The sequence below is a fragment of the Mytilus edulis genome, chromosome 10, assembly GCF_963676685.1.
Source record: "Mytilus edulis chromosome 10, xbMytEdul2.2, whole genome shotgun sequence".
NCBI classification, from domain to species: Eukaryota; Metazoa; Mollusca; class Bivalvia; order Mytilida; family Mytilidae; genus Mytilus; species Mytilus edulis.
The window spans coordinates 19,377,153-19,402,832 of NC_092353.1; the positions used below are offsets into that span (position 1 = coordinate 19,377,153).

The 25,680-nt window shown below is 31.6% G+C and overlaps 1 protein-coding gene across 2 annotated transcripts in view; it reads right to left on the reverse strand.

The window, feature by feature from the left end:
- Positions 1–8,467: 8,467 nt before the first annotated feature.
- Positions 8,468–25,680, reverse strand: part of LOC139490592 (uncharacterized) — a 116,972-nt gene continuing 99,759 nt past the window's right edge. For both annotated transcript variants that reach the window (XM_071277468.1, XM_071277467.1), the window contains exon 18: positions 8,468–8,997. In XM_071277468.1, the coding sequence (XP_071133569.1) occupies positions 8,825–8,997 (173 nt within the window). In that variant the 3' untranslated portion in view covers positions 8,468–8,824. The remainder of the gene's footprint in view (positions 8,998–25,680) is intronic.

Sequence of the window (25,680 nt, forward strand, 5' to 3'; positions counted from 1 at the left end):
AAGAGAAGTCCATCTCATAAACTATTATCAAAGACGTAGAGTAAACCTACACCAATCTATTAGAATTTTATGTTATTTTTAACAACAACGTCCAAAAAGTAATTTTTTATCAATGCGAATAGAGCGTTATCCATATCAAATGGTCAATAGTCATAGAATATTTAATGATATTTTTGTTGTGGGAACTGAACATTTTTAAGAAATAAAATGAAATATTTTATATAGTCAAATGTATTATTAAATTAAAATGAATACAAATACAGTAGTGACTTATATTATAGGACAGAACGTTGTAAGAAATCAAGAACAGTATAACAAGCTACCATATGTAACTGCTGTAGAGGGTTGGCTCCACCTATATCACTGTCTTTTATTGGACACCTACAGGAAAGAAAAATATAGAAAGAACAAAGAAAACTTGTGAGTCGAATGGTTGATAAAAATGACTTTGGTCGAAGTAAATGGGACAAAGTAGCGATTGCAGCATAGAGATCCAGGTGGAAGGCTTGTGTTCGGGACCTATGCGAAACATGGCGCCAACAAAAGATTTAATTTTTGAAAGTCAATTAACTCATCATAGATATCAGGCTTAAACGTTTGTACAAAAGATAAGTATCTTACCTACACAATACTTATAAGTGACGCGAGTTTAAAAAAGTTGAATATACCAAATAAAGTACAGAGCAAAAATTCCAAAATACTTTGCTAAATGCAGCTTGGCTAATCTATTCCTACGATGATGAATCCTTAGTATTTTGAAAAAATGAAAGCCTGAAAATATACTGTAAATCATTACAGCTTCATGTTAGTACTTGAAAGTTCGAATACTTATATAACCTAATGCCGAAAGATTTTCCAATACTGCATTTTAAAAAGATTTTCGAAAATTTCAATTAGTAAAATTCATATCAGTTGAATATTTCTTGTAGTGAAAATGTTAGCCTTTTATTTGATAACTGTAACAGTAACATCACAAAAAAAAACTCAACTCCGAGGAAAATTCAAAAAGGAAAGTCCGTAATCAAAAGGCAAATTCAAAAGCTGAAACACATCAAACGAATGGGTAACAACTTTTCTGCATCAGCTATACATTTTGACAATATATGTCCCTACAGTGTGGATCGAGGCCAACATATTTGAAAATCAAAAACTTCCAAAAGCGGCTAAGGGATAAAAAACACTTAATGTTTTAAATAATCCAACATTAATAAACAGTATTGATTTACTGGTATGGAAATATGCAAATGGTGTTTTTAAATAAAGGCAACAGTAGTATACCGCTGTTCAAAACTCACAAATTCATGGACAAAAAACAAAATCGGGGTAACAAACTAAAACTGAGGGAAACGCAGTAAATATAAGAGGAGAACAACGACACAACACTGAAATGTAACACACACAGAAACGGACCAAGCATCAGACAAAATCCAACGAGAATAACAAATAAAACATTAATACAAAAAAACTGGTACCTTTGATACTATCAAAACCAAATACATGAATTTGGGATAGACAAGTACCGTGACACGTCTGATCGTAATGTGAAATAACACTCAAAAATAAGAGAAAACAAATGACGCAACGTTAAAATGTAACACACACAGAAACGAACAATAATATAACAATGGCCATATTCCTGAATTAGTACAGGACATTTTTAAAGGAATAAATGGTGGGTTGAACCTGGTTTTGTGGCATGCAAAACTTCGCACTTTAATGGCAATGTTAAATATAACATTGAAATGACAACATAATATTACAGGACTACAATATAAATAAATAGGAGAACGTATTAGACAAAGAAACACACGATTAACATTTGCTTTAACAATATTAAGGAAATTTAATTAAATGAAGGAATATGTTTCTTCTAAAGTTCTGATTCCTTGTCTGGCTTTGATTATATTTTTTGTCCATTTTGGTTTATTTGCTCTTCCTAAGAAGAGTTTTGTGGCTTTTTATTTGAGCGCTACCAACAAGTCTTGTCCAAACAAAACGCGTTTTTACGAAACTTATTATAAGCTTGTGTTTTCCCTTGAAATATGTGAAATTCGCTTATTTTTTCAAATTGATTACTTCAACCCACCATTTTGTTTCTTCAAAAATGTCCTGTACGAAGTCACGAAAATTGTTATCGTATAGTTTGTTTCTGTGAATTGCATTGTCGTTGGGCGTTTTCTTTTTATTCATTTCAGTGTTTCTGTTTTGTTTCGTTTTCGAAATGTACTATATTGTATTGTTCATATGCGTAATTCTCTGTCCTGAATGTTCTTGTATTTGTAATGTATTCATGTCATCTTATGACGTCTTTTAGTGTTATATTTAACATTGCCATGAAAGTGCGAGGTTTGGCTAACCACAAAATCAGGTCCAACCAACCATTTTATTCTTACAATGTCCTGTACCAAGTCAGGAAAATGGCCATTGTTATATTATAGTTCGTTTTTGTGTGTGTTACATTTTAGTGTTGTGTTTCAGTTGTGTTGTCTTATATTTGATGTGTTTTCTTCAGTTTTAGTTTGTAACCCCGGATTTGTATACTACTGTTGCCTTTTCTTACATCAGTGTAACGTTTTGATTTCATCAACAGACGGGGAATTGTTTAAAAATATCTTTAAAGTATATCGTTCAATTAGACAATATTAAAATTTCAGAAGGTTTATCTAGCAACTTTCTCAGTTAAGACCCTTGAGAGAAAAATAAACACATGTACAATGTTTTCCTTTCCATTCAGAAATGCTGCATCCCGTGCTATTATTACAAATTTGTATATCCAGCTGTATTGAGTGCGTATGACGCAATGTCCATTAGGGCAACCGATTTCAATTTCCTTTCATGTATAATGATCCTGACTTCAATTTTGAAGGCAGTTCTGCATTTGACCAAAGTAGAATTATGCGACACATTTTATTCTGAATCTTTTTATCAATTAGAAATAAGTTGACCAAATGATTCGTTTTAAAGACGTAGCTGTATATTTTAATAAACTGCAATATATGTGGATTCAAGCAAATGTTTCTCATATTCGATTCTATAATAGGGAGATATAAGTTGTTGAACTATCGTTAATGGAAAGGTTTTAATTTTGAAATTTAGTAACTGTGGTTAGTCTGATGTATCTTAAGATTTATAATGCCTTGAAATATTTTACAACCCCATACACTAAAGAAGGCACAACAGGATTGTTCCTATTCATAACTGCTTCATCGGCTATCTTCATATAGTACCAATATATGACAAAGGATGGTTATTTATCGGGGTCATATTGTAAGTTTTTGAAATAAAATGTATCTTCAGAGATGTTTAATTAGAAGTAATCGTAGTTAACCGATGTTCAAATCTTGTTTAAGAATATAAACAGAACACAGATATGTGGATGCAAAGTATAACACTGGTACAATGCCTATTGCCATCGCATTGCTTTTCTGTTATTTTTTATTATCATATAGAAAATGAGGCTTCACTCCATCTATATTTTCACGGGTATGATTTTATTTTCCATCACGCCAGTTTTGTTAAAGTATCATTTCCAGGATTTTCAGGGTATAACAAAATCATAAAAAACATGACTGCTGCAAGCAGTGGGTAACCTACTTTTTTCTTTGTGTTACCTGTTTAAGTTTTTACACCTATATATCCAACTGTTTTCTTTTGAGTCATTGACGGAATTAGGACATGTTACCTAGTCTACTACACATCAGTAATGTTTAACGGAATGTTTTTTTCATACAATAGAGATGTTACTTAGTACAAGTGATCTATATAATCCACCTCTCTTTGTTGTTAAAAACCACGGTCGATTTAAGATTTCTACCCTTGACATCACCCCAAACACGAAATATCTTTACAAAAGGACGATAAAATAAATGATAAGTCGATAAAATCAGATGATTCGTCAGATCTGTGAATGAATTACAAAGATACAAGATGATGTGTCAACTGATTGCTTTTTACTGTTTGACATTCGTCAATTCTTTTAATTCAGAACAAATTACAGAAAATTCAAATTGAAGCAAAACTTCAATGCTCAAAATGTCGTGTGAAAATGTGATTTTTAACATTTTTTGTCAAATTTAGATTTGTAAACAGTTTTATCAGATACCCGATTTTCATATCTTTTTCCACCTGATCATATACAAAGAGATCGCGGAAGTTAAGGATTACAACAGAATAAGGCTAAAAAAAGTGTTAATGGCTGTATGTTGTATATGTGTCTGTTAACATGTTGCATATAAAAAATAAGACTGAATTTATATTTAAATACTCATAGCGTACACAGACTATTTATGATTTGAGAGATACCATTAGTAAAAATTGAACTTTTCTTAAAAATCAGGCTTAAAATGTGTACGCCAGACTAGCCTACGTCAATAAATCAATGAAATTCGAATAAAAAAGTTCAGGTACTATTCGGGCCCGAATCACATTGTTTGGGACCTGAAAAAAAGGCTAAATGAAGTTGTTCATTATTTAATGTTGACAATAGTTGTTAATTTCTGTGTCATTTGGTCTCTTGGAAAGTGTTTTCTTATTGGCAATCATACAACATTTTCTGTTTTATATTAAAGATCATTGAGGACCAAACATTCCAAAAGAATTTTGCCAAATACAGCTACGGTCTATTACTTGGTAGAAAAGTGTGTGGAGCTAAACCGGAAGAAAGATCGTAGTTTAAACGAGCTATTTCAACTTCATTATCTGCGACATCTTTATTTTACTACAAGCTTCCCTCCCTAATAATGTTCTGATTATCTCACCCATCTGGTGTTTTAATGAATGGAAACCTGTATATTCAAAATAAAAATTCTATCCTTGTGACCCGAATCATATTGGGGAAAGGGTAACACGTTTGAATACCTGAAAAAGTTGGGATTTTACGAATATTCGAACTCGCCTAAGAGGGTTGATGAATATAACCGTTATGAAAGTTTTAAAAGAATTTAAAAAATAAAATGAAATAGCTATCCTGGCGACGACAAAGTGATGACTATTGGAACGACTAAAGGACGAGTAAAAACTAGATAACCTTCCACAACTCAGTAAATATGTCAAATATACCAGTATTTAAACTTAAGAAAGCGCTGAATTCCTTTTTATTTGGAATACATGTATAGAGAAAGTAACAATCATTTTAGACGTATCATAGTATTTGTGATGAATTAACATTTCCCCCTACAATTGAATGCCCGAATCGTACAATTGTCTACGATTGAATTTATTACTTTAATACATTAGGCATGTAACAATATTTATAATACGATACTTCTTCATATATAAAACCAAGCAATGCATTTTTTATTATCAGTGTAAAATCAAATTGATTTGGTTTTATCAATAAATCATAAGTTCGAAGTCAAAATATCTTTTAATTGTAAATCGGAAATATCCGGCGTCTTTTTCAAAATGAGCGTGCATTTTGTTCGAAATTAAAATAATTTAGAGCATTTCAAAAACTCATTTTCGAACCTATCCGTCCGTTTAATGAAATAAATATATGGGAAAATAATCTAGCCAAAGAAGCAATATATATACATGACATTTCCTGTGTCCACAACAATTAGTCCCAAGTACTTAGATGCTTCATTAAGTGGTCCCTACATCAGTGTATTTAGAGAAACATTAGATCAATTTTATCAGTATACGGACTAGTACGATTCAATTTTACCATGCATTGACACACCATAAATATATAAAATAGTAGCAAAATATATATCGGATTTGATCATGATCAAATGTTGATCTTCCTCACCAAAAAAAAGTTGGTTCTCTTCATCTTTCATGTTTTGCTCATAGTTTCCCTACCTTTGTCCTATCCAGTAGCTTTGTTAGCCAACTTAACAATCGTATTGCTCAGTTTATCTGTTGTTATAACTATTTATATCACTCTCTCTACATATATAACAGCCAGTTGTACATTTCATCATCTTGATGCATAGTTCAATTGTTCACAACAGAGAGTGAATCTGTAATTATATCTGGTTAAACTGCTTTGGACTTATCTTGAACTTTTTGGATATCAGTCTGCATACCTGTCCCAGGTAACTGACACACTAAATAGTTATTTTCTTCCAACACATTTTACTCGTTTCTGCTTAACATGCAGATAAAGCAAAATTATGGGAATTGGCATTGTCTTAATTATAGTTCCCGCGATGTTTATAGGAACCAAAAATCGACGTATCTTTACATTTACAGGTTATCTTGATCATTTATTGTCCACTGGATTTTCGGCATTTATATATTTTTTTTATCCTTCTCATCTATTTAAACTCAGGAATAATAGTCATTTTGTTCGATCTTCAAAGAAAGTAAGAATGTGCAAGGCCTTATTAGGCTGAGATTGGTCTTATATGTGTGTTTTAGTTTATGTAGCTCATTTGATTTGATTTAGTTCGTCTGAAATAAAGTCTCAAATGAAAAGAAACCATATAAAAATCAACATGTCAAGTACTGAATGCATATGTTTCTCCTGCCAAACTAGAATAGAAATGTTAAACTTTTCTGCGAACAACGCTTTAACAGCAGTATGTAGATTTCTGAAATTTCCTATGTATTTACTTTATTTCTTTTTTATTATGTCAGAAAATATTTATCATATTTTTTTATTATATGGTTATGCTTAGACTTTAGAAAGCTGAACACTTTTCAATACACTGATGTGACCCTCCTGCCTAAATCATTTGATGTGTTATTCAAACTAAGACCTGAAGTGTTGCATATACTGAACTAGCTATATTATATGTTTTTAGAACCTAACAGTGCAATACTGCAAGTACCAAAAAAATAGGCGTATTCTTTCATGGCGGATTTCGACCTTGCTCCACATAATCATGTATTTGGATTCCACAAATAAGGTGCAAGACCCTTGCTATACATATTTTGTATTTTTTATCTTTAAAAGGCGTGAAATCTTGCATTGCTCATTCATTCATCCTATGGAAACCGATCGGTGGTTAAATATGTCATGGGCAACATAGGATGAAGAAAAACAAAGACGAGGAAAAGATTAAACAAAAAAGTAAAAGCCACGACAATGCTTTACGGAACCACTGACACTCGATAGATGCTTCGAGAAAATACTGAAACACGATAACTAGATATACCTTTCTTCTTTGTGTCCTTTGTTATTTAAATTGCTTGAAAAACTTGAATGCAAAGGAAATGAAGATCGATGTCTTTTTTTATATTTAATCAATGAATAGAAATGTAGGTCAGCAATACTGAAAGCATGAAGAGAAAGTAATGTAAAAGGGAATTTGACAACTCGCATGATAAGATGAATAGAGAAATACCAGAACTAGGAACAGTGAAAAACAGTAGTTGTCAATATCGGGTAACGTATAGTGCAAACAATAGATGATAGTGCTGACAACGTGGTTATATGACACATCAAACGGTATTTGATCGGACCGTCCAATGAACATATACATTCAGATGAAGCAGATCAGTGTCGATTGAAATCTCGTATCAAAAAGAAAACCAAATCCTGACAACTACTTCCCATCACTTTAAAAACAATTACTTTTGTAAGATCTTTTGTTGTTCAATTGTTGTTGATTACGTATCTGAAATTATCAGCTGTTTGTGACACAAGTCAAAACGGTAAGATAACATTGTAAGGTAACTATCCTTTTAAAGACGAGGATCGACTCAAAACATCTGAATGGAGGAGATCATTATTAGTTCTATTCCAGGTTAGATCCATCTTTACGTAAATTCGTTTTATTTACCAGCAAACGTTGCAGATTTTTGAAAAATTTTGAAAAATCAATAAAGAAGCAGAATTTGTTTTCATTTAGTAAAACTTTGATATCAGTTACAAAATTTGTAAAGCTTATAATTCAATATGTCACACTCGTGTTTCGTCTAGATGAGATTTGTTAGTGGCGCTTGAATAAAATAACTAGGAATATACAGATTATGACCATCAACACATTAGCGAATTAAAAAAAGGGCAGACGATACTTAAACATAAATGACAAAGATACCGAACTCAATAATCCAAAACAGAATGTCCGTCATTAAATGTCAAAATCAAAAGATAAAACACTTCACCGGCAAGAATGGATATGAACAGTGAACTGTCATATTTCTGACTTGGTACAGGCATTTTCTTTTGTATAAAATGATGGAAAAAACATGGTTTTATAGCTACACCTCTCACTTGTATGACAGCATAAAATTACATTACGAAAACATTCAAAATCGTCATTCTATGAAAATTACCACAAACAACAAAAGACAAAACAACATCCCACAGAACACTACAAAGAACTGAAATCAGTGCAACATGGACACAACAATTACACATTGGATTAGGAATCAAACTATGACAAATGTATTCAACTTGGTTCGCCTTATTGATTGTTAACTTTATATTTGAACATTCATCGGAAGAAAAACATTTCAAAGGAGAATGTTTTACATGTCTGCTTGTATTAAGCGTAATCCTGACACTAAAAAAACCTTTTACTATGATCATATTTTAATATCATTCATATCATATTTCACAAGTCTCCATTCAATAAATTAAAGTTTTCATACAAATCTTTATAAATTAATAAAACAGTTTATAAAAAATATAGATCCATTTGCTCTCTCATAATTAAGGAAACTCCTCTATGTATTTGGATTTACGACCCCGATGAAAATAATATAAGATGTAAATGATCAGTCTCTCATGCATCTTGCTTATTCAATGTACGGGTACAGATGGACATGGTTTTCCTTTCCGCTTGAAATTACATACACAGAACAAGTAGATGAGTATCACTATTGTACCATGAGCATCACTTTTGTAAAATTTAATAATATGTAACTGTTTTCAAGTCAAAGACATCGATAAACCATCATCCATATCTTCTTCCATGTGTATAACCGATTGTTCTTCATCGTCTCCCATCTCAACCTGACAAGCTTCAATCACCTGTGCCTCTGATATTGTTCCATTCTGTAAACTTTCTCTTAATTCGTCCTCTGTTAGAGAAATATCTTCTTCTGAAAAATAATAAAATAAAATAAATTCTAAAGCCTTTTCCAAAGAACCAGCACAAATGATATTTTTTTCCTAAACATAGTCATTCTATGCACTCATCCCATGAGCATATCATTGGTTAGGAAAAATTTAGCTCATATTTGATATTGCAAATTGAATACGTACACGATATGCCAAACAGACAGATCAATTTCAATGATTCCAGGCTCACAGTATGATATCCATATTGATAAAATTGTATTTCATAGAAGATACAATATTTTCAAAACTGAGCTCAGACAATTTCGCTTTATGTGTTGTGTTCCTTTCAGATATCCGGTTCCTAATGTGGCTTAACATCTATGTTTTCGGTTATGATTTGGCCTTCCGTTTGGTTTGATTTGAGAGCCACTGATTACTCTTATTTGGACTAAACGCGTGTCTGTAGTACCAAAAATAACAAAAGTCTAGTACCTTTGATGAGTTTGTATTTACCTCTTGGCTTGAATAAATTAGTGAAGGTAGAAACGAATTTTAAAAACAACAACATCACGTACATCTTTGCTTATCAATCACCCTTTGAGGTATATCAACAAGACATTATTACGCTCTACAATATGACAGTAAACAAGAGTTATATTTTATCATCATAATAACATAAATCAAAAGCAGTAGATTGTTATAAGAATTGAAAATTATAGATTGATAAAGACAACTATCTTAATCAGATTGTATCAATTGAAATATTGTATATATTTTGAATACCTCATATATATTTAGGTGAAGACTACAAAGGATAAAGAAAATCTTAAGCTCAGTATGCCACCAAGGATTATACAAATTGCATGACTTGATTTGATGACCATTTAGAACGGATTATCTCCCTTGGCCTTAAAGGCATAATGTCATATAATGTAAAGCACTTAAATTTCTTTAACGGAGATCGGTCACAAGCGATATCATTCCAGGTATTTATACCGAAAGATGAACTTTCTTTGTGTTTAATATCCTGTGTGGATGATTGTCAGTAATTTTTACAGTATCACAAACAAATCATATTCATATATATGACCTTGTTTTTTACCGGACAATAATAATCAGTTATATATATATATATATAAAAAAAATAACCGACAGGGACGTATAGTATAACAAACAATAGCCCTCAATGAAGATCTTTTAGGGTTAGACTTGTATTGGAAGATTATTGAGGAAATTTATTATAAAATAAGCAATATATCTTCATAATGCAAAACTACTCCTTGTCCGGCGTCAGCTATAATTTTTTCTTCAATTTTAAAATAAGTTTAAGTGCAATCACTGAAGATATATTTATTGTCGAAATACGCTTCTGGTGCCAAAAAATATGGTATCGTTCAAATACGTTTTTTGATTTTTAGCGTGCAAACATGATGGTTCATATAATGCGCATTTCATAATCTAAAAAAAAAATATTTAAAAATTTAAAAAATAATTAAAATGAAAAATGTTGTCCTTTGAATTTTTTTGATTAAAAGAAAAAATGTAAGATTCTTTGGGTTCTAGTTTTTTCAAAGGATAATCACATTTTTAAATGCAGAACTTTAGAAATACTAGGTGCTACGCGATCGTGGTGTGCTCCCTTCTCTGCTCATTTGCGATTTAAAATTCGTCAAATAAGCATAAAGCACAAACGGTCTCTTTGCAATTATACCGGTCCATAAGTGGTTTTATATGTAAATTACAATTTAAAGTGGTATGTACTAGAGACGGGCTGGATTTATTTGCTGATCATTTTGTACTATTTACTCAGAATGTTTAAACTCCTCTCAAGAAACTGTCCTCGTTTAAAGACTCATTGAATCGTCAAGGTTATAAGAATTAAAACTTCTGTTACATATTAATCAAAAAGAACATATAAAATCGCATATCTAATCGTAGGCATCCAAAGACTATATAAAGCATACCATTACTTTGAGGTAGGTTTGGAGCGGGGGTTGTATATTCCATTTTTTTAAAGGAAGGAAACGTTTATATATATATCTATCTTGATAAAGTACTTGAATTAAAAATGAAAAGCTGATGTCTACTAGAAAATGACAATAAACAACTATTTTTTCTAGTGTATATATGACAAAAACATGAGAAAAATTGTTAAAAAAAATCCTCCACATCATATTCATGAATCACTGTAACCTGATGAGACAAACAAGTGCACCTCTTGTGTCGGGTGAAGGATTATCTTTTGTCACATTGTTTCACATCAATATATACCCGTTTCTGAACCGATAATCACAACAAAACCTAACTACATGATTAACGAGCCGGGTAAAGTCAGTTAGGATTGCATTACAGGGACAACTTTACCACCCAGCCTAAGTTAGAAAGCTAGAAGACAATGAAATGGAACCTAATGACTTATTGTATATAATGTCAAGGAGAGCTTTTGGTTTCCCTATCAACAGTTTCACTCAAAATTAGTGGTTTGGATAACTATTGTCCTTGTTAAAGGGGTGTTCTATTGTTCCCAAGTCAATTGTTGATGTTAATATACATGCAATTGAACGTTTAATAACAATATAAAGAAAGGAATTTCATGGATTTGTATAACAACTTAGTAGTCCGTGTAAGGGACAATAAATATCATATCTGAAGGATGAGTCGAAAAATAGAGAAACGCAAAAAAAATAAATACTTCAAATTATTTTCAAATTCGTTAGGTTCACATAATGCCAACTCCATGATCCATTGTGTTTAAATCAGCTTTATCTATGTTCATTGGAATACAAGGATATACAGTTCAATGCATCTTTCAGATGCTTTTAATTAACAAAAAACGAAATTACACTAGCAGACTACAATACATATAAACATAAAAATGTATATTTTCATCTTTTTTTGTGTCTTAATTAGGCCACGTTGTAAAGTCTTGAGTCATCATTTCGTAAGTTGGTCAAATTAAAAGCACGAGTTTTAGGTTCACACCTTGTTCCCATCGTTTTAAAGAATCATTAATACTACGTGGTTTTACCTACATGGTCTTTACCTGGGGACAAATGACTTTAACTAGTCAATGTTTGCATTTCTCCGGATACTTTGTCAAATGATGGAGCTGTTTAGTTACAAAATATTTGTCGTTAAGAAATCACATATGTAGCTATATAAAGAGGTATAATTGGATGTCATTGTGCAGTATGAATGAAATAATAAACATCAGACATTCTTGCTGAAAGAACGTTAGGTAATTGGCCGGTGCAAATGCTTGAGTTTGGTGAGAACATTAGTAGATGATATACATACATTTCAATAAGATTATAACAGTTCCCTCAAATATTTTTGCTATCAAATTACTCATTCAATCTATGGATTTACATATTTTCATATACAATTTGAAACCAAAGGAAAAACTATAAACCTAAAAGACAACTTAAATATTCACTGCATAGACAGAATTTACACTGGAAAGGAACATTTCTTTTGAAATAAAGAATGTAAATTATAAGACAAAAATAAAACTCAAAAGATACAAAATAATAAAGGAAATTGGCAAAATAATTAATATAAAACAAACAATATAAATTTTGAGAAACTGACTTTTTTTAATATATCTCCTTAAAAAGTAATTTATATATAGATTTTGGGTGATATATTAAAAGAATTCTAAAATTGGCCTAGTGATGACATTAAATCTCTCTATTTTCAGATAGGTTTCGGGTTTAACTATGGATCTGCCGATTCAGCAAAGTAACCACAGGTATGTCAATCGGTGGGAGGGTCTAATGTCACTGTTGACAATCTACTAACCAATTTATAATCTTCCTTTGATGTGTTAGCAGTTTTACCTGGGGTTATCGCATCTAAATCCGTTTCTTAATTTCACCTTAAAATGCAACCGAAAGAAAGTTGCACATTTTACTTAAAAGTGCATTTTTGTAAGCTTGGTAAAATGTGCACATTACAGGTAGACTAATGCTAGTTGAATTATACATCAAAGTAAAGATTGCACAGATAACCTAACCTTGTTGTGCCTCGCATCAATTTACCTGTTATCAGTCAAGTAAAGGTATTTCATTCATAAAATATCAGCTGTTTTCCCAGGTACTAGTATTTACACTTTAAATTCATTCATACCCTGAAAATTAAGTCTCCGTCTGACTGACTTTTATATATAGATAACCTTGCAAGTTTGTAGTGTTTACTTAATATAACTTATATTTAAACAAATTGGTATACGTCAAAAGAGCTGAACATTGGCTTTACGGGGCTCTGCAGAAAAATTAGCTTTATATGCAATAACATATCATTAATTTCAGCACTAGTATATTTACATAAAAGACTGCTATCATAATTCAGAGGTACCATGATACCAAACATATGAACCAACAACTGTTGCATAATATGTTCTAAACATTACTTGTTACAAAAAATAAAAATAATTTCAAAGCATCGTTAAAATTCAGTTTCAAAATCCTTACATCAACGAATATAAATTTTAAGGTAAATGATATATGATAAGTTGTGCTTAACGGGTGACTGAACATAAATGATACAAAATCAGCTTTCTATACATGACACGTAGATGGCAAAAGTTACTAGTTAAAAAAGGAGTCGATTGACTCTTGATTTCTAAACGTAAAGTGGCAATTATTTCATGCATATTCAAAAATATATAAATAAGATTTACTTATTTCACGAAGTCTACAATTCACATTTAGAGACTCTTGGTTATAGAGCTCTAGATCTAAACAAATTTCAATTCATTATTTAAGAAGGAACTTACTGATGCCAGGGGCTCGATATTTTATCTAACGATCTTTGATCATCAGCGGAAGTTTTGAAATATAAAGGTTATCGTAGGATATAAAGCAGAATCTTCAACGAAAGAAACATTATACGACAGTATTAAAATGCCCAAGAATTCATGAATTTCGATATATGGAGATATTCAAATCAAACTGAGAATATCCACAAATACTGTGCGTTGTTAAGTGAAGGAATGTTCCATGCCTTAAAATCAATACACTTTGCTAGAAAAAAACCCAAGTAAAAATAGCAGCAAAGAAATCTTTCATTTGAAGCCAATTCTAAACAACTTTACATACATTTCAAAACGCTTAAATTGTGTGTAGCGAAATTTGTCCTGGTTATATAGAATGTATCTAAAGACAAACAAAATATATATTTTTTTCAATTTTTGATCTTTTTGGAAAATGTTGTTTGTGTTATATTAACTCCGCTACCAAGAATTGTTTTTTGCATGCAAACGTATAAAAATTGAGGTTTTTCGATTTTTATCCAACGCAATCATAGGTTTGAACGTTGTTTTCAATTTATACTTGTTAAAAGGCTTGTACATTGAATAAAGTTGCAAATATATATTTCTCACACATTTTCTAACTTGTCTTTTTTAACATTCCACAAGAAAATTTTAATGTTAACCTGTTATTTTTGTAAATGCATTAAATGAAGGGCGGAATTATGCACAATGATACTGCAAATTGATAAATATACATGTATATATAATGGGATGTGTTGTGCTTGTCAATGATAACGACAAGGATGCAGACAAGTACAGCTAGGTCAAAGTATGCGTACATTAGCAATCTCGTTTTGCCCACATTTTCGCTCAATGATGTAAGAGCCCGAATTCCAGTCGACAACAGTTACGTAATACAAGTTTAATATTATCGTCCCCTAGTATAATGCTTTATAAACGCCTACTCGAGAGCAATACCTACAAGGATAAAGGAACAGTAAATTACACCGTGGTAACATAGTAATTTGTGGTTTTAGTTGCTCATAGCGAGGAGGTGTTCTATTCTGTTTTGAAGTTTGTTGAGTATTGTACAATATGCCACCAAGTGGATGAACGTTATGGAATAGATGATTAACATTTTTTTCCAATATAAAGAATGACATAACCTCGTTTTTAACAGTGGTGATTTCTTTTCACTTCAAGTGTCATCTATAGAACTCACATAGTCGATACATACAGTATTATAATTTAAAGAAATATTTATATACAATGTATAGATTTATTCATCCATTCGTAAGGTTCTTTTACTTTCCGCTTTCTATGATTGCAACACATTCACTATGCTATCATTGCAACAAAGAAGTCTGCTATGATTAAAAAACACCTCAGCTCAAGAGGAGTAAAAAAGATAGTGTTTCATTCATTTTTTCTGCGATATCTGTAATTTCGTTAACTGACAGACATTCATTAAAATTGCAAAAGGTCAAAAAGTTCCGGTTTGTATAAAACACCAATTCTTATGATTAGCATCACAAAAATACTGAACTCTGAGGAAAAAAGGAAAGTCCCTAATCAAAAGGCAAAATCAAAAGCTCAAACACATCAAACAAATTGATAACAACTGTCAAATTCCTGACTTGGTAGTCATGAATGGTGAATTAAACCTGGTTTTACAGCTAGCTAAACCTCTCACTTGTATAACAGTCGCATAAAACTCCATTATATTGAAAACGATGTGTAGTATATAGCTACTTCGTTGTACGGTATTGCATTACTTGTTTATAAGTGCAAGCATTGTACAAAAGTCGTCTTGCACAAACTAGAACTATATGGCTTGCACAGAATAAAGCACCTGCACAGAAAAATGTGCTTTATATTTTGACTTATTAAATACAATTAAAATGTTGCGAAATTCAGAGAATTCGTACACACTGACTGAATTCATTTGAAAGTAATTTTTCGGACCACACTGAAGTTTTAGTATTTTCTTTCGATGCAGGTATTTATCTGCTATCCATTGTTAAATTAATAATGTTAAAAATAATGTTAATCTAAGTAATTAAGCAGTTACATATCAACTAATAATAATCAATATAACAGATTATGAATCACAGCTACATATACTTGTTTTATAAATTTGTGTTTGATTGTAATTCAACTTATGTTTTATTTCAGCGTTACCCTCTTGGCCCCTTTACCTGTACTATTCTAGCCTGAATCAATTATACAAAAATAAACACGAATAAAGTCATAAATCTTAAAAACAACAGATGGTCAAGAGCAAAATAAGGACATTTTGGTGACCCAGATGTCTCTCCTGGGTAGTTTACACCCTATACTGACACATAAACCCTTCATTTGTAACAAAATTACACTTCCGGTCTTTTGAAATACGTGCATTAACATTCTTCGGGGCTTCTAAGTTGACAACAGTTATTAGTACCGTATAAAGTACTGGCAAGACGTTCAGTCGTAGGGAGAATGAGCTCAATACAAAATTTTGAGACTAATTAATTTAACAGAACGGCTCAGCAATTATTCACTTTCGCTTTATTTTTCAAAAAGGAAATAAAATTATAAAAACCAAACTGCATGTTTTATTCTCTAGGAAGTCAAATTTGAACTCAGTTAATATCAAGTATAAAACACAACATTATAAGTTTTTGCTTAGAAAAGAATGTTTGAAAGTTGAGACATCACATCAATTTCAAACACGTATATCACTAATTATTGCAAATTTCATCAATACCAACGTGTTATATATGCATGGGTCACAATGAAAAAAGAGAGCACCTGAAAATTGAGGCTAAAGTCAATTTTACTTACTTTAACAATATAGTGTTTGCATTACAATTTTAATAGAAATGCAGTCACTATACATGTATATGAATATATGTATTACATTTGTTCCAATGAAAAACCGTGATTTCCGAGTAAAATAAAACCCGATAATGTTACTCCGATTGCCGTCATTACTCATATTTAATGCTTCCTCAACAAATGTACTTATATGTAATGTAATGTAAACTAATGTGTTTTTCTGTATACCTTTGTCCAACTTAGGTGATACCAGAATAAATGATATATAATTACCTTATAAATTTGTGAAGTAAGTATCAAATTTGTATTAAAAATTTAGATATGACACAAACGCAAATAAATGAAGTATTAAAATATATTTGGAGTGAAATATAAAGGTAAATATTGTTGTGCTATTTTGAAATACCAAACAAATAAAGAAGTAACAATAAACTTCATACAGACGATACAATAGTCCGTCTATAATTCGTCAATTGGTCCCCTGGTCATCAGCGGTCAGCAATGTATTTCTGACAAGTAAAAATAACGTGTAATAAACAATAACAAGTATGCTGAAGTTTAATATGACTCCACTTATAAGGGATTGAACTGACTTTGCCTTGCATGTCATCTTGCTCCGCAGCTTCACGTGGTTGGTCAACTGCGGTCAAGTAGAAGTCAGTAGGTTCATACATTGTGCAATACCGATCAAAACGTGACAATACCTTTATTAGGACATTTTCTCACAGACTTCTCGAAAGGCCTGACACTTTCATAAATACCTAGGAAAGGTTATAAGCGGGACAGTGAAAGGTATTACAGATTTGACTAATAGACAATTACAAAGCTAAATACGGCTTGTTCAACCCCCTAATGAGTGGCACAAAGAGTCCGAAAGATGTGTATTTGGTAGATTTGTTTCGGAATGACACGTTAAGGTGACAAGATAATGTAGGAGTAGAGAAGAAATGACCAACACCTGTCTCAAGGAATGTCAGTACATACAACTGTCACTATGACATTCTCTCTAATAATAATTGTCCAAGCATGTAATTATCACAAAGACTTTTATTATGTCCAAGGGTTCATTGGTCTTGTCTCATTGTTTTGATTGAGAAAATCGAGAAAGTAATCGACACGGAATTTTCTAAAGAGAGCATCCCTTTGATCAAATAGAGGAAATTTACTTTTTGCAATTCGGACCTTTTTGAAAACGATATGCGATTCTTCATACTTCTGGAAAGTCTTTATCGAATAAAACACACAAAAAAAAGCCGTTCTGCATGTAAACTTTATAAAAACAAGACTGTTGGACCTACTGAAGTTGATATGTTTCAACCAATATGTTTATACGCTACGCTTGGCTATATTTTGGAACCGATCAAAATTTGAACCCTATTAGACATATAGTGATATACTAATTTTAAATAGTTATTAAAGATAAATAGTTTTCTACAATATTGAATAAATTTAATTATTAAAACATTTACCAATATCTATATTATCCTTCTCCAACGAAGCTGACCAATATATTTGTAAGAGCAACATAAACAATTTTAATTCTGTTTTCTAATTACTATCATTTTATCTTTTCAACTTTGTACAAAAACCTTTTTTTGCTGTCGTAAGCATATATTCGTTGTTTACTATTGTCCAAAATTTAATGGATGGAAGGACAACAAACTTGTATTGTTAACTAAAGATTATACGGACACGTCGCAATATTAATGTTTTCCAGTAAATCAATTAGAATTTTTTATTTATTGTAACGTTCGCATTAAATAATATGATTTTCGTTATTGTTTTTTTTTAATTATTTACTACAGGAAATGAACATCATTGTTACTTACGTATGTCAATAAGAAACTTTTGTTAATGAAATTAAGAGTAGTTTCGTTTGATCTCGTGAGTTGACCCTGAACAGAAAAAAATTATATGCATTTTGACAAGAAAAATAATTCATTTATTACAAGACAAAAATTAAATAATCATGCTTTAATGCAATTGGATACTACAGTATCAGCAGCTATAACATGAAATTCACAGTATTAAAAATAAAATAAAGACGTCACAGATTTCGAAATTCGAAAATTCAATAACCTTACAGTTATTTCAAAATTATTTCAAGAATTGCGTATAAATCGGTTACTGTGTGATCACCCAACTCGTCTTGGAAAATAAAAAGAACAATGCTTTATTTTCTAACAAGGCCTAGTGCACATATGACACAAGATATAAAGAAGCCTGATATCATACTGATTGACGATACTTCTTCATTTGAAGACTTAACTTAATGGACGACAAATTCTTTGTGTATTCTTCTTCACTTAAGGACAAATGAATTGTTAACCTCGTGTGACAATGGATTGTTGTGAAGGGTATAATTTGAGTAAGGAGAGATAAGTAATTACATCATTAGGTTTCAAAAGAAGTGATATAGGAGATGAAGTTGATTGGTTTTTATTGTCCAAATAAATAGAAACATTTGTCACCGAATACCCAACTTCAAACGAAATATAGCCACCTATATGGAGATTTGCGTCTTCAACATTTTTCTGATTAACCCTCAAATTGTGTTACATATATTAAATAAACCACTTATTTAATAAAATGTTTTTCAGACGGGTATCCAAAGGGCATTTTCCCAATTTGTATTTCCGGTGATAATTAAATCGTTTAGTCTTATATGAATTTGTCAGGTTTTATTACAGTCTTCTTGTGTTTTATTCAAATTGTCATCAGAGCTTCATTACTAGCATTGAGTTTCACCTGGAAGTCAGCACTAGAATACTGGCTTGAATTCCAATAAATCCTAAGAATATATATTTATTCCATAACTAAAGTATAGTTACACAGCTAAGATGGTGTGTATTATACACCGTTACAGTATCATATCAGTTTTGATACCATTTCGTGTATAATTGCACTAACTAATATCGAAGGAATTGAATCGGATTTCCATACCTTCAGACAACGCCCGGATCTGACATTTTACCGTGGATATTGCACATTATTTGTTTTCACCACATGACTTTACCGCGGGTTTAGCGTGCGTAGAAGTATATGCGTAGAAGTATATGTCTGCAATTCCAAACCCCTATACACAGATTCGTAAAACCGAAGTTTGTACAACAATACCTTAGTACATCACTCTGATGTATCATGGTTTTTTGTTGTTGTACTAGCTTTGCATTTTCTTATCATACTTTTGTGACAACTAGTAAAAGTGTATGCTAGTTTTTATTTTAATTTGAGATGTTTCGTACACAAATGGTGTATGAAACATCGTGAATTCAAGCTCAGTCGTTTCGATAACTCTTTTAAAAAAAATTAAATGCATCTTTCTTCATCTCATAGAGAACCTAAGAAATTTCAAAATTTGGATGGCATTTGTTTATCCATTTGAGTTTATATAGACACCGTTTGATGAAGCAACGTTATGAAGTGGTTTTACAGGAGTGACACACAGATCGCACTCCAGATTATGCTGCTGCTACCTTTAAACGGCACTACAAACGATGCACACGTTTAGTGTTCAATTCAATTCTATAACCTGTAAGACAGAACAGGACAGGAACAGTGACACGTTTCAAACTGCCAAAAAGTCACGGTACCTGTTTTACATCTGACTTTTTGGTGTTGTTTAGGGTATTCACTCGGCTTGGTTGAGTAAGAGGTTGGATGAAGACTAATAAATGAATGAATGAATACCAGTACTTTATGCAAAAAGCATGTATATGCTATATCAACGGGAAAATATGTTTAAAGCAACATGAGAAATGATATAAAACAGCAGAGACCAATACTAAGGTAAACGCAGATACCAAGTTACTTTGTACTTTATTTGATCACTACAAAAAGACTAAGTTGGGTAACTATAGTCTTCGATTAGGGTTAATGCAAGACAGATATTTAAAATAAACCAAAAAAGCTTGATTGCTTAGTATTACAATATCTAAAAAAAAAGACAATAAAAAAAGTATCAAGGAATACATCTTATAATATATGGTTGTTAGTGCCCTGTAGAATTAAACCTGGTTTAAATGTGCTTTTATAGATAAACAGTGTCAAAAAGTCACAAATAAATGTCCACAGTAATATAATACTGTTGAACTTGGTGTAGAAAGAGATCTAACCTGGTCTTATCAGGGTCATAGATCAGGGTATAAATATGGTCCTGTGTTAAATTTATTATTAACAATATTGATATCTGCAATAAAATGAAATACTCACTGTACTTTCTTGATTTATCGAAAGATGACCAAAGGGCATTTGACAAAACATTTTAATTCAAGGAGATCGAAATATCTCGCATATTTTATGATCACACTAGCTGAACTCTATAAAGTTTAAGACCTCTATTTTTTATATGTATAATTATCTTGACACTAAACGTGATAATTTCAAAAAACTTTCCGAAACAATTTTTGAGACCTTGTCGAATTTGTTTGGACCATTGAAGGTATTGTCAAAATAAGCGGACATTGGCCTCAGGTTCACGGAAACTTCAGATGATATCATTCGTATTCAACACTGCAGACGCAACTCATAGACAGAGCAATGTGAGAAAACGTATTCAGTTGAGCCGACAAACAAATACTTCCGTTGTTAAAGATGAAAGCTTTGAGTGTATATTCTGTTCGAGCAAGAACACATGTTGGTTGATCGTCAATGACACATAAACCCCGCAATGTGCAAACATATACCCCTAGAATCGCACATTTATCAATAAATGCAAAACAGGGGGATCATGTGTGGCCTATCTTACTTTTTTCCGAGTAAGATGTTTTTAGCAGAAATAAACAAAAGGTTTATCGGTAAATTCACACGTGTAACAAATATTTTTTTCTAAAATCCAAAATGGCATATATGGAAGCAATGTTTCCATGAGGGATGACTATATGATTCGGATTTTTCTCTCTGGGAATTTGAAAAGTTCAGATATCTCAAAATTACTATTACTTTCCCCAGAACCATAAAATACAAACACAAAACCGTCTTGGAAAATCCTTTTACAAGATTTCGTCCATGATTACATAATCGTAGATTTGATCAAGTAAGGAAAACTCAACACGTCAACCGATTATTTTTTAGATGGGATCCACGGACGTATAGACACAGCAACGATTTTTTTTTTGGAGAACATAAAAAAACATCTTTTAGATAAACAAATAAAAATGTTTGCTTTATCTCTTGGATATATATGTAAAGTCTTTAAAATATTAAAACTGCTGAGTCCAGTAAGTACGTCAGCACATACAGCAAACAAGCCATTGCGTCAATAAAACGATGGACGGACGAAATGACGTAACAAAATCTGTTCAAACAATTTGAATCGAATTAGAAACGTTTTGCATTTTAAAGATGTTTCACTTTAAATTTAGAATGATATTTTTTTAATCATAGACATATCAAAATGAAAATACAATAGGTATCATGTGAAACTAATTTTATATCAAATAATATGGACAACAGAGTTCATGGGAACGTCACGGTCTCATAAGACTTCTAAAGTATCTGTGTGAAAAAAATAACACTTTTCTGATAACTTAAAAAATAATCATAATTCGGACACGGTCTCATCATAGATGACCAGGTAATACCCTGACCACACACAACTTCCTTGTCATGAAGAGGTTCAATAAGGAAAACCGAAAGTAGCTGAGGTGTATTAATGCTTATTTTTGCTGACGTGATAAAATATAACGTTACACCGATTATGTACAAATTACTAATACCACTTTTCATATTTTAAGTATTCGGATAAGATCAAAAGTTGACAAAAGATAGAAGCAGACGGCATTTTCCCAGTCCCCTCACGTGACTTTAAATAAATCGCTTGTCACACCGTTATCATGAATGAAAAAATAGTTTTTCAGCACAAAAGAGAAAGAATTTCATTCATAAAGATCAGTTATCTAGAAGGTCACTGAACATCCTTGTTCTCAACACTGAGAGAGTCAATACTTTTATTTAAATATTACCAATAAAAAGAATACGTTAGGGAGATTGGTAAATAATAAACACAAGTAAAAATTGAGTTAAGGACAAAGTAAATAAAATGCAACAACTTGAGATTGTGAAAACTTAAAAGTGTATGTTTTATATCTCTGGTCAGAAATTTTTTCTTTCGAAATTATATGGAAATACTTTTGACATTTCTATATATAGATAAATTCCAACTAATATTATAATGATTAGTCAAACCAATAGCTAGAACAGCTTAAACTCAATTTCCGCATCAATATTCTTGTGTGCATATTTTTCTCTTTTTCTCTCTCTCGAAAAAGTGGAACCATAATGATAGTGATTTTTTTGCACATGTACCTTGTCCGTCGGAGATTTTAAAGATAAAGCAATGCAAATCGTGAAGTTCTAGTAACCTTCTTTAAATTAAATTGTTCGCATTCCATCAAATATAAAATTGTATTATATGTCTCTCATTCCATATATTTATTAACTTCAAGTTATGTTAAATATTGTCCGAAAATTGAGAATTATGGTCGATACTCGTGTTCAGTAATAATGTTGTCTCAGTGATGCATCAGTGCATATAATGCAATAAGATCTATGTGTAATAACTTGGTGCAAATAAACTCTGCTGTCATGTACTTCAATTAAAAATTAAATTTGCTTTCTTCATATAAGGTTTTCACCAGCAATGAACAGTCGATGAAAAAGTACATATATAGCTAACACGGTTTTAGGTGTCTTGGATTTTTTTCTTTGTTACTTGAAACAGTCAGAGATTGATAAACCTCGGCTTTAATACATTACATGGAAGATTCCAAGGGGCAACCAAAAACCATCTGTTCAAGAAAAAATTAGAGAACACCACGGTCAAATTGAAAGCCACACAGATATGTGAACAATAGTCTACAAAAACTCACTACACCTAATACTAAAACTTGAGTTACATGACCCTAACAACAAAGAGAGATAACAAAACAAAAAAGAATTCTGCATGCTTATTAGTGTCTCTTACGCCTTTTGTAATGAATATGATAGTTTTTAGTATTGGGTAATTTGTAACATGTTTCAGTTATATGTATCAAAATACACAACACAATCCCTGCATTGTGTGACATCTGACATAGTACCGATTTGTAAGGAAGTGGGTGCTAAATTCAACAACAGCCAAATAAAGTGACTATCTTCTCATCATGATAAGTATACCCTACATCTAACATAGAATTAACAACCATACAAGGAGTGGCTTCTTTATTTTCAAAATGAACCGTTAGAGCAGTAGTGGTGAAAGTTCAAAGAACACATTTGCAAAGACAATACATTTTTATTGTATATTTTCATATTTGATATCGTGCGAAGATTTTTTTAAGTCTGTTTGAAAAAAAATATTTGCGATTCCCATATCTGCATAACTAGCAGATTCTTAAACTGGCCCCCTTTGTTGTGTTCACCTGTCGCTACACTTTCGGTGTGGAGATGAAGTTGGATTGGCGGACCAGTTTAGCAGATTTTGTGCACCAACATCGATCTCGGACTACTCGAATAGCATCTGCCTCGGTCATATTGGTTGTAATTTGTGATGACGATCTAGGAGTCTTCCTGGTTTACCTTCAAAAGTCAGTACGCAAGATGTATATTTAAAAGGGCAAAGCGGTAAGACAGAGACAAGTATAACTATATATATGATCCTAAGAAAAGAGTCCATAATTATTTTGAAGAGAAAAAAAAGTTACTACTGTATTAATTGTTCTTACGACCGTGTAAGCTGATTGGCATGTAGATCAGTACTAAATGGTGTGAATGTATTGAGCACAAAGATATAATCTAACCATGGAAGTATTGCATAACATCCATATTGCAAATAACGAAGAAAAAAAACTTGATAAAAATAACCGAATCCAAAGAATTGTATGGACACCAAAGACTTTATTAACATATAAATAAGATATAGAAGATACGGGAATTGTTCTTTTATATTATCACATTCCACACATGCAACACATTGTGCAGATCTGTTGCATGTCCAATTGTGAACTAAGCTTCATCTGCAGGTTTTATAACTGTAAAACCAACAAAGCTATTGTTGAACATTACACATGGAATGTGCGGTATTTGAATTAACTGTTGCAAATTCAATAAAAACTTTATTAGACAGATTGGGTGACAAAAACGGGATATTTGGTGACACTATATCGAGACGGAGGCTGTGTAAGTGTTAATGAATAATTGATGAATAGCTGTCTGACATAGGGCCACAAAAATGTAACACTTTATAGGATGCTGTTAATTATCACTTGTCATTAGGTCCATCAATTCATACCTTAAACTGTAATACCTAACAGGACCGCTCATTCCAGATCAGTACTATGTGAGCATAATTGGATAGTTATTAAACTCACTTCCGAATATACGAAACTGAGACCGGATTCTCTAAGTTGTATAAAGTTATATACAGTTGTACTTCCATTAAACCTTTGAGGCCTACAACTTTTTCTTAGACATTGTCTTTGGTTTTACGTATGTAACTACTAGCTGCAACCACTAAAATTGATAAATAAAGGCAAAATATCTTTTAACTGTCACATTTTTATCATTTGTTCTAGGTTTCCGGCAAAAGAAAAACATATGGGTCAATAAAAAAAAGTTTTTGAAAATGACATTGGATTGCAATTTGTTATTCATAAAATATTATAAACTTTAAAATAGAACATAAAGAAAGATAAAACAGTTTAACTGTTAAAATCTTACACATAACAAACTGAATGTCTGTTTGAATTGTTGGCCTACCTGATGATACTTCAAAGCAGGGGAGGGGTTAGTAAGAACAATTATGTCGGGTCACGGCAGTCAAACCAAAATAATGCAGCCTTGTTTTCCATAGCAAAACAAGTTCCTTAAACACCTCTTTATAATTGTTCAAAATCGTACAAATATCTGATAAATCGGAGGTCAATTCCCTTCTATTGTATCTGCTCCTTTGTGTTTTCATGGTAACTGATTTGCAAATAACAAAACCAACAAGTTTTAGTCAAAAAAATGCGAAGAAATATAATTATTGTTTGCAATACTTCCTTCCAAATACCAACCAATAATTTTTTCACAACAATGGTATGAATTAAAAAACTTTATTGACTTTTTGACAAAGGTAATAATTTTAGCCATAACTATACCCCATATTTAGCATTTTTATTGCCTGAGGAAT